Consider the following 11,409-nt stretch of genomic DNA (forward strand, 5'->3'; position numbering starts at 1 on the left):
TGCACTGGACTAAATGAGAGCGACCACCAACAGGCATGATACTTTACGGCAAATGTACAAAGTTCATACTGCTAACCTCATTATTTATTCGGTACAATAAACTGAAGTACAGCTACAATGAAACATAAACATAGACTTGAAATAAAAATACATTTATGAAACAAAATTAAAATGTTTTTTATGTACATAAACATGAAATCTTAGTTTAAAATAACAATACTCATTTATTGTTTAGGTTTATTGAGAAGTTTTATTTTCGGGTCTTGTATATTACTTGAAACCATAAGGAGAGTGCGTGATTATTAAAAAAATCAAAAATAGACAAAATTTGCATTTTCTGGATGATGAAAATTTTTTAAGGATTTTAAAATAATGTACTAAAACATAAAAAGTAATAAGTTCAAACCTGGAACAAATATAAATATCATAACCATTTCTTATAAATATCATTTCCTAATGTAATTTTTGAAGATATTAAAGATCATAATGCAAAAAACTAAATTTATCAAAAGTAACAGGCTTTATGTTTCTTAAACTACATGCATTTATGAAAGTTCTTATGAAGTTTCAAACAATTTCATCCACTAGTTTTATTGTTGGAATGAAATATAGCAAGACTTGCGTTAGCTGCTCAGAGAGTTAGTAGCTGGTGGTCATCGGGTTAACCTATGTATAGCATTCAGCCCTTGTGACGTACTTACAATGTTATCCCTGACAGAATTATGTTATTATAGCACTTTTCTCTGAATGCCTTTATTAATCCCTTGTACCGAACAATAAGCATCTCTGACCTACCATTCCTTACATTATTAGCTCCAAGATGCATTAAAAAGATTGCATCATTGCTAGCACCCTTTACTCTGTCACTTACTCTGTTTCTAATATCCTCCACCTCTGTCCCTGGATGCATAATCTAATTCTTTTTTTTACCTATTTACCCCACAGACTATCCTATCCATGGCCCTTACTAAAGGATCTCCTATAACAATAATGTCTCTATGTTTTCATTCCCATCCCTATCTGTTCCTTTTGTTATCCTTCCCTCAAGTTCATCATCTGTAGAAGCTAAAGGTTGAAACCTGTTAATTAATAGTATCTTCTCATTATAATTAATTCCACTACTACTGGCCCTATTAATCCTGTTTGTAACTATCTGAAAATCACTATTTGCCAATGTATCCTTTGCATGCAAAAGCTTAACCTTATCAGGATGGGCACCTGTATTTTACATAACCTTGTAACCATGGTTGTACACTTACTATAATTGTGAAATTACTTATTGTATCTTTACAAAATTTGGCAAACTTTCATAAACATTTAAAGGTCTTTCATAAACAAAAAGTCAGAATTTTTAATTAATTATTTGTACTAAAACATTCTCATTAATTATATGGTGTCAGAATGTTGACTGCTCAGAGTGCAAAGTGAATTTCATATCAAGATGAAGAATATTTTTCTTCATCTGAATATTTTCAAATTTTATTTGCATAATCTATAAAATCTCATAAATAAATATCAAATGTTTTTGTTTTTATTTCAGAAAAATTTTTACTTTATCTTTTATTTTTTGTACTCTAAATTATATGAAGTTGTTCAATTTGACCAACCTTGTAACCACCCAACAAATATTCAAAATAAATCTAAATTACTCTTTTTTTCTTTCTAGAAACATGTAACATGAAACTTGATTTGTTTATCCTCAATAGCTTAAATATCATAACAATATACGTATATTTATACTTAGATTTTATTGTTTTATCGCCCTTTGAACCATGACTAAACTGATATTTCTGCAATTAAATTTGAAATTATTTGGCAGATGTGTGGATCTCACGTTACCCTGTCGAATTACATAACACACAGGCTAGACGTAAGGTGCTTGCAAGCATTACTTGTGAAAAACTTTTATTATTATTCTTTATTTTATCTAATCTAACATAAAAAGTTTCTTATTTTTACATTTTAGTTATTTTTATAATAATAAATAAAGAATACACAGGAAAAACAAGAAATAAAATATTTACGTGGGGCTTCTTTCTGCTGTTGACTGTCAGTGACATTTAACCCTATTTTGTTTTATACTAATGGTAGTACTGCATGAAATAATTTTTTATTTAATTAAATAATGCTCCAAAGAACACAAAATAGTAACATACAAAAAACAGAATATGTCCCAGGACTATTACAATTATTCTGATTTTCTAACTGTGATAAGAGCCATTAGAAATTCAGCTAAATATGTCAATGTCTTTTCCGTGGGAATCAAGCTTGAACTGAAAGTGAAACTGACAATCATCCTTGCAAAAGCATTGTAATATAATATGTTATTTGATAGATGAAAACCTTTGCATCCTATTGGTTATAAATAATATATTAAACATCAGAGAGAACTATTGGCAATTTTGTGAGAGAGAGGATGGGACAGGTGGACGTGGAGAGGTTTCATTTGCTAGGTATGGCTCAGAAACCAATTAAGATTGAAGGCTATAAAAATTGTTTTGCTTGAGCAATAACTATATATTATAATGAGTAATTTACATTGAATTCCAAATAAATGGTAAATAAATTAAAGAAGAGGAAAGACATAGAAAACAAACTTTACAGTTCTCATACTATGGAAGATTGATTTTTTTATTATACAATTAAGAACTTAAAACTTAATATTAAAATTTGATATCAACTACAATTTGATGACAAGTTAATTTGTATATATTGATAATACAGTAGTTTAATTAGATTTTAAATGTAACTCCATGAAAGGTTGTGACATGCACACTTTGACCTATCTGATACGAAAGGTTAATATTCTCTCTAAATGCCATTTCCAGCAGCTTATCCTTTCTTTTTATCCATAGCCTCTAGCCTATCTAGAACAGCATCTAATTTCTCCTCCAACCTACAAACTATCCATACAAATTGTACAACTTCACTACTACCTTCCTTAAATGTGTATGTTAATCTATTTTCAACCAATGTTTTCACTATACTCAGGTGATGTCTCTTAAGATTCTGGAATCAACTATGCTGTTTGTATAGAGAAATCTGGAGATATGGTATACAATTTTACTGAGAAAAATATGATATTCTATTATTAGGTTCCAGAGGTTATGCAAATGAAATATGAAATTAAGTATTTTATTCCTATCATGAAATTCACCTTTCATGCAGAATTACTTAGTGAATTTTCAGACAAGTCTTTAGAAGAAATATTTTATTAAAATATCTGATTTTTTGTGTACAATGTTTTTTCACGTTTACTAAAAGATTGCTAAATTTTGTGAAAATATACAAAGTAAATTCAAAATTATAGTAACAGATAATTTTCCAGTATGGGTCTGGTCCACTGGACAGCCTTGTGTACATATTGTAAATATATGATATTTTAAGCTGCAGTGGTTGAATATGTATGTTTTTTATAATATCTATCAAATCAAAACCAAAGAAAATTGTCAAGAAATTGGATAACCTTAATATAGTAGGCGACAGCTAAATTTTCCAATGACTCAAATTATTATTTACTGAATTAATTTATTAACTGGCTACTTATTTATTTCTAATTTCAATCCTGATATTTTTTTAATTAAAAACATTATTACCATTATCAGTGACAGTAAAATATGTTCTCATTATTTGATTTACACAATATCAATTGGAAATTACTTCATATTTTAAAAACAAACAAAATGGCAATTTTGTGGTCCTCTCAACATCATAGATGTATGAAGTAGGAAATGTTCATTTATCATTCAAATAGATACTAAGCTTTCTCTTAAAATAACTTAACTTTACTGTCTACACAACATCTGAAAGCAGTCTGTTCGAATGGCCAACAAGCCTGTTAGAAAAATAAAACTGTTTTAGCTGAAGATGATTTCTGCCATACCAAAATTTATATTTCTGTCCCCTAGTCCTACCATTCTCACTGTTAAGTATGAAAAAAGATTGTGCATCAAAACTATCAGTTCACTTAACAATCTTAAACACCTCAATCAGATCCCCTATATCTCTTCTGTTTTCAGGATAAAACAATTCCAATACGATATCTTACCACTGCTTACAAAAAGCTTTCTTGACTTGTACTGCCCTCTATCAGTGCAAATTTTTGCTTGCCACTAGCATTGCTACTCCCACTTATTACTGCATACTAACATGCAAATGATCATGCAGCAACCTTCCACCAATAGGAGTGTGACATTACCCCCATTGTAACTGTCGCCTTTTCTAATCATGAACATGTTAATCACTTCTCGATTGGATTAGATGTTTTTTTGCTTGTGGTTTAATTAACCTATCTACACGTTTTTACTTTCATGAATTTCTATTTGATGTAACTTGTTATTTTACATTTTTACTTTATTTATTGGAGAGTTACAATATATTTTATTTTATTTTCTCTCTTTCAATTTTGGAAGTTATACATTTACAGTTTTGGGTGGTCATGACTATGACTGCTTTTACTGCAGCAGCAAAATTACTGACCACGTCTAAATGTTCGAAACCTCGATTCTTGGCCCATGATATGATAACTGTGATCCATTAGGTGTTGACCAATTTCAAACAACAATCGGAGCATACTAATGACTGTCCTCACAAGGTTTTTGGTGATCTTTTAATTTTGGATTTAGACAGCCTTTTTCCCCCTCGTGAATATGCCTCTTAGTCACATGTCATTTCGGGGGACTTGCCCATACTTCTTTCCCCTTTGGTGGATTTGTTATTCAAGTATGTTATGTTCTGTACTTATCTCCTATTTCCTATGTTCCACACTACCCTTCTTGGGGATGAGCCTCCGAGTTATTATTTAGTGTTTCCTCCTCCTCTGGATATTGGGGTTTATGTGAGACTTTTCTTGTGGGCAATTTGCATTTAGGGGTCATTATGCCTCGATCCCCATGTGCTGAGGGTGATCATGCTTTTGATTATCATCATTCCAATTTACTTTAGTGGGGATCGGACTCCTATAATTTGGTTACATTTTTCTGTATTTGTCTTACTCTGACCACCCTTATAGGGTCTGGGTTTGTGTGGCCAGCCTCCTTCATTGGGGGTTGATCCATGGGTTCTGAAAGTTGTTTCAGTACTTCTGTTCCTCTTCTTCCATTCATCTCTCACTTTGTTTCACAATCCCATTCCCTTTCCTTTCCACCTTTATGAATCTGCCGATTCCACCCACCTTTTTTGACCAGTCAGGGCTCTCTGAGGATATCTGACATGTACTGCTCCCTTCTGTGGTCCCCTGATTCTATTGTTCTTTCTGTGAAATCCTCACCTCTCCTGTGGCCTTTTCCCCATTACCCCTCTGAGTTGAATTCAACTTGCATTTTCTTCCCTTTCTCCCGATGATTGTTGCCTTTTTTATGTTTTCTTCCTATCATATCCATCACCATACATGTCCTGGCTGCACATTTCCATCTTTCCTTGGACATCATCAGTGTTGTAACTGTTTGTTTGTTCATTTTTTTTGGCAGAAGCCTTTATCACATATTTGGATTCCATTGTGTGGTGAGTGTTGCTTGACCAAGTATACTTAGTCTTAAATCCACTCTGTACAAACTATAAACTTGCTAGATGACTGTGACTGAGACTCTTCGTACTGTCAACTTGATGTACCATTCCAGAGGCTGCCAGGTGTTAGTTGATTGACTCCTTCAACATGTTCTCTATGCTTTCAAAATACAATGTCATAACTCTTATCCAGGTCATATTATGCCCACTGTGGAGATGGGGTGTTCCACAGGGCTGCTGTAGGTACACCTCATGGCTTTTGCTTCATAAGTATGTTCATTCCAGACCATACAGTCATGGACTAACATGAGTAAAACAGACAGAGATTACTGCCCATCTGTGATGATCCGTGGTATTTGAGGTTCTTCCTACCTTGGACCTGATGTCCGACTCGAGATGCCACCAGGTATTAGATGATGCACTCTGTTGATGTGATCCCTCTGCTTTTTAAAATAGGGTATTGTGGTATCCCAGTGCACTGTCTCTGGTGCTGCAGTCCTCCAGATTGTCCAATGCACTTTTTCTCTCCTCCTTCTGGTGGCACTTGGGAGTCCTTGCCACTGGGGTGGTGGACTATGGAAACCTGTCCTCCATTGTCTTTGCACAATTTCAATACCACTCAGTTTGAGAGTAGAGCGGTAGCATTCTGACGGTGTCAATGCCATGACACCATTTGTACTGTGGACCTGATGTACAATTCCAGATGCTGCCAGGTGTTGGATGTAGCACTTTGCAAAAAATATTGCAGTTGCCCTTCTGGCTGAGACACTCTCCTTCCTACCATCCTCCAGATGTCAGTTTCTGGGGATCAGGTGTTCATTGGAGATGGTCCAGCCACATAAGTCCTCCTACCACAGACTGAATGATGTATTCCCAATACCGCCAGGTTTTGGACTGGAGATGCAATCCTAAACTTGAGGTTCCCCTTCCTGCTTTCCACTGGATGATGATTTCCAGTGGATCTGGTGTTGGTTGTAGTAGGATGAGACATATGACCTCCCAATTGTGTAAGGCTGGGTACCCTCCTACTAACACAAGATAAATGAAAAAATTCCCAATGCCACCAGGTTTTGGACCTGAGAGGAACATCCACCTGCACTCTTCTCCTTCCTACCATCTGCTGGAGTTGAAAAGTAGAGGACCCTCTTCCAGCTGTGAACCTGATGTACAATTCCAGATGCTGCCAGGTATTGGTTGAGGTCGAACTCCTATTTATGGTCTGTTGCACCCTAGCCACTCTACATCACTTTACATTTGTGTATATTGTTGGTTCTCCTCCAAGTTCCCACTCTTTACATTTTGGTGACACATTACTAAAGAGCAAAGAGTATTCCTGGCTCAGAAGTGGTGTGGTCTCCCACTGGTGTATTGTTTTTAATTCCTTATCACACCTTCCTTTGAGCACTTCCTAAAGGTGCATAATATTCTCACTGGCCCTCCACCAGTTCAATGTGGGATTCTAGCTTTTTGTGAGAGAAGATATTATATCAGAAGTTAGCATCTTCCTAAATTGAAAATGTATTTTTGATAGATACTTACATCTGCTAATACCCCCCCCCCCCAATCCTCTCCACTTTTGATGTGATTTGGTTTGGTTAGCTATGATCAATCTTGATGTGCATGATTAGAGAGGGTGGTAGTTATGATAGGAGTAGTGTTGCACTCCTATTGGTGGAGGTTTGCTACATTATCATTTGCATGTTAGTATGCAATAATAAGTGGAAGTAGCAAGGCAAGTGGCAAGCAAATAATTGCATTTATAGAGAGCAGTGCAAGTTGAGAAAGCTTTTTGTAAGAGAAGGTAAGCATCTATTGGAAATACATTTTCAGTTTAGGAAAATGTTAACTTTCAGAGACCTAAACCTCTCAAAGTATGACAACCCCTCCATCCCAGGACATTTTGGTAGCCCTCCTCTGAACCCTTTCTAATAATTTAATGCCCTTCCCAAAGTAAGGAGCCCAAGAATGAACACAGTACTCCAAATGTGGCCTAACTAGTGACCTATACAATGAAATTATAACCTCTTTAGACTTGTGTTCAATATTTCTGAAGATGCAACCTAAAATCCTATTTGCCCTACTTCTAGCAACAGCACACTGATTGGATGACTTAAGAGACTGATCAACCACTACACCAAGATTCCTTTGTTTCATTACACTATTAAGGTTAGTCCCATCCAAATTACACTTATTATTCAAATTATGATAACCCACATGCATCAGCTTGCATTTATTATAATTAAAACCCACCTGCCATTTATTTGCCCAACTTACTAAACACCTAAGACCTCGGCAATTTTAAGTAATTTATTGAACCATTCATCCATCTATGTCATTAATGTAAATCAAAAGAGCAAAGGTCATAAGACTGAGCCTTGAGGTACTCCACTTGTGACATTAATCCAGTTTGACTAATTTATAACAACCCTCTGCTTTCTTCCATCCAGCTCTTCTATTTTATTCAGTTAGCTAACTTATCTCACACTCCTAAAGAGATAATGTTTTTTTAGAAGCCTTTTATGTGGCACCTTCTCAAATGTTTTCAAAAATCAAGATACACCAAATCTACACCCTTACCCTCATATACATAAGCAGTAACCTTTTCAAAGAATGTCAAAAGATTTGTAAGGCAAAATTTTCACTTAGTGAAACCATATTGACTATCCAGTAAAATTCTAAACTTTGTTAAATGACTTTCCAAAATATTTCACACAACTGATGTAAGACTAATAGGCATATAATTACTGGGACAATTTTTATCACCTCCCCTGAAAAGAGGAGTAACATTAGCCAACTTTCCATCCTTTGGCACCTATCTACTTTTCAAGAACTTACAAAAAAATCTTACCAATTGGCTCACATATCCAATCCTTAAACTCCTTCAAAACCTTTGGGTAAATATTATCTGGCCCAGGAGCTTTATCGTTCTTTAATACACAATTTTTTCTTAACACGTTCAGAATTAATGTGATCATCTTGTTTGATTTTTTCTTCATCTAGTAACTGTTCAGGATGAAGAATATTGTTAAATCTTTATTAGTAGAAACTGAAGAAAAGCAGAATAACCCAGCCATCTCATAATCATCTTATAGAAGTGTTTATTTATCATCCCTCAAATGTCCTACCTCCATCCTAACATTTTGTTTACCCTTAATTTATTTAAAGAAATCCTTACTGTTAATTTTTACATTTTCAGCCAAGCTTTTTTCATAAATCCTTTTTGATGTCCTAATTTTCAGTTTGACAAACTTTTTTGATCTACTGTAATCTTCTGAGTCTCTCATCATACCAGTTAATATATATTTCTTAAATGTGTGATGCTTTTCTTTAATTTTATCCCTTGTATCCTTTGTGAGCCAACCTGGTTTTTTACTTGCAGCCACCTCATTTATGTTTATCTTGAATATTTAAAAATTAATCTTTATAAATTTTCCACATTTGATCAGTGTCTCCAAGTAACTCAGGTGCCCAATTCACAATTGATAACTCTTGTTGCGTCCCTTCAAAATTTGCTTTCCATCAATACTTTTTGTTTCTTCATAAGGTTTGGCTGGCAACAGTTAAATCTTGACTACTGTGTAAGGATGGCCACTTGTGGCACAGTTTGTTGTCAGTAGCACTTTACAAGTCTGTGCAATGTGCATTAATCTTTTCTTTCTGTCTGTTTCCAACATTTGGTGTCCAAAATTTCTCCTAGTGGCTGGCATATTCCTTTTTAATAGATACTGTTGATATTTTTGTTTCATTATCTGCTCAAAGAAATAATCTTTGAGAGCAGTACCACTAAAAACAGTATGCAAGATTTATGCTATGTGAAGTAGATTTGTATCTATAATACATGCTGTATGTATCTATATATATAAAACTTGGTTATATGTACTTGAGTTGGTCTTTTAAGTTTAATGCTCTGTAGTTTACAACTGTACTAAATATATTGAAGTTACTTTGTTGATAATGTTGAAATTACATCCCTGTTATTGCCTTTATCGTATGATTAAAGCATTATTTTAATAAGAAAAATTGTCAAATAACTTTTGGTCGAATTGGACAATACCCAAAGTTAATCAGCAGTTTTTGTACTTTTATATGAGAGAAAAGAAAACCATTATTTCAAACACTATACATATACTGTTCTTTGGTTAATAAAAAAAATATTGTCACTAGCTTTTTGTATCATCAGTTTACAAGTTCTTTTATTCTATACATTTTTACAGATTGAAATAATTTCCAATGGTTTTTGCTGATTGATAGACATGGAAGGTGGAGTTGAAATTTATCTGTATACCTATACAACTCCCTTATTGCTCCCAGGAGATAAAATCTATATTGCTGAGGATTTGTGTATATATGCTGCTAAGGCTTGCCACATTGGGCCTGTGGGAAGGCATCTGTTCAGCTTGTGGTGTCCACAGGAAGCAGTGTGGTTAAGTTTGTCAAAAAGAATTGACAGTTCAAAAGGAAAAAAATGGAAATTACATTTCAGAATACGATTCAAGCCACCATCCATCAAGCAGTTAAAGGTAGTGTTTTTAATTGTACGGTGTTTATTAAATGCATAGCACAAATTAAAAAAAATATATTTTCTGTTAGCTACTGTGTGTAAGGTGTTTCATCAGTATTAGAACTCAAGACTGGATTTTGTATTACAAAGCATATTGAAAATGCCATATTTATATACAGTACAAGAAATATATTGCAATGATGTAAAATGTATAAGACTGTGAAACAGTAAAGCTTGTATAGGCCACACAAAAAAAAATTGATTAACCCTTTTGAGACGGGTCACAGGTGAAAGGCCATCTCATCTTGTTTGTTGACTTCTATTCAAAATTTTATTGAATTACTATTTCATGAATTTATGTCAATAAGTTTGGTATCAAACTGTAGATTATAATTCAAATTTTAGAACTATACATTATCTAATTTGTTAATTTAAAAGTAAATATTAAAAAAGCACAGATAAACATCGATTTTTGTATCTTAAACACAGCACTGGTTCAAATTAGATGTTTGTGATGTCGAAATACTAAGTCTGTAGTTTCATACAAATTAGGAACTCAAATTACCAATATTGACATGCTAGAAAATAAAATAAGAAGGTCTTATCTTTTCTTTTTGCTATGATATTGCTCATGTAATAAATCAAACACAGTGGCACTCCAATCACCTCTTCCCATTTTTGGAAATGCTCCTTTATAAACACTTACTTCTATATATATATGACATGAATAACCAATCAGAAGCTTAGAATGTTCCCTAGTGGTTTTCTCAGCTTTTCTAACGTTCCTTCTGCCATTTCTTTCTTTTGAACTAAGATTTCAATGAGGTAGGTTGTGTCTTTAGTCTGCTCGATATTTCATATTTTTTTTAGACCCAAATAAAGCTTAGTTACTAAGCTTGATGAATTACAGTAGAATTCTATGGTATTGATGTAGTAATTTATGATTTTTTTAGTTATTCAAATGTATATGTAAAACCTAAAAAAAAGATATTGTGTTTCATATCCTCCACATGCAAACTTTTTAAAGGCTTAGCACCTTACATCAAACAGCAACCGAGTTCAAAGGTCGTAACTAGGATAATTGTTTGCCTTACTTCTTTATTTACTGTTATTTGTTTTAGGAAAAATAACTTTAAGAATTTATTTCAAAATAGCAATAATATATGTACATATATAATGTATAATAATTGAAATGTGACTGTATTTTACAAAATACTTGTTGACTAAAACACAGCCAAGACAAGTTACTTTGTACAGACCAAAGGTCACCTTTAAGTTATTTGATATGGTAACATGAGTGCATGTGAGCTGCGTTGTTGTAAATTCTGTATTGTTAGCCAGGCATGGGTGAAAGGTCAATATAATAAAAATAATAAATATATATATATGCATTATGTTATCAG

General features: G+C 33.6%; 1 protein-coding gene across 3 annotated transcripts in view; it reads left to right on the top strand.

Annotated features, from left to right (window-relative positions):
• Nucleotides 1–11,409, top strand: part of LOC106461087 (tyrosine-protein kinase JAK2-like) — a 195,096-nt gene that overhangs the window by 18,675 nt on the left and 165,012 nt on the right. For 2 of the 3 annotated variants that reach the window (XM_013920877.2, XM_022387962.1), the window contains exon 3: nucleotides 9,720–10,025. In XM_013920877.2, the coding sequence (XP_013776331.1) occupies nucleotides 9,759–10,025 (267 nt within the window). In that variant the 5' untranslated portion in view covers nucleotides 9,720–9,758. Of the gene's footprint in view, nucleotides 1–7,651; nucleotides 7,672–9,719; nucleotides 10,026–11,409 lie in introns of those variants that run through there. The other variant, XM_022387963.1, reaches the window with a different exon arrangement.

This window comes from Limulus polyphemus, unplaced genomic scaffold (assembly GCF_000517525.1).
Source record: "Limulus polyphemus unplaced genomic scaffold, Limulus_polyphemus-2.1.2 Scaffold895, whole genome shotgun sequence".
Classification (NCBI taxonomy): domain Eukaryota; kingdom Metazoa; phylum Arthropoda; class Merostomata; order Xiphosura; family Limulidae; genus Limulus; species Limulus polyphemus.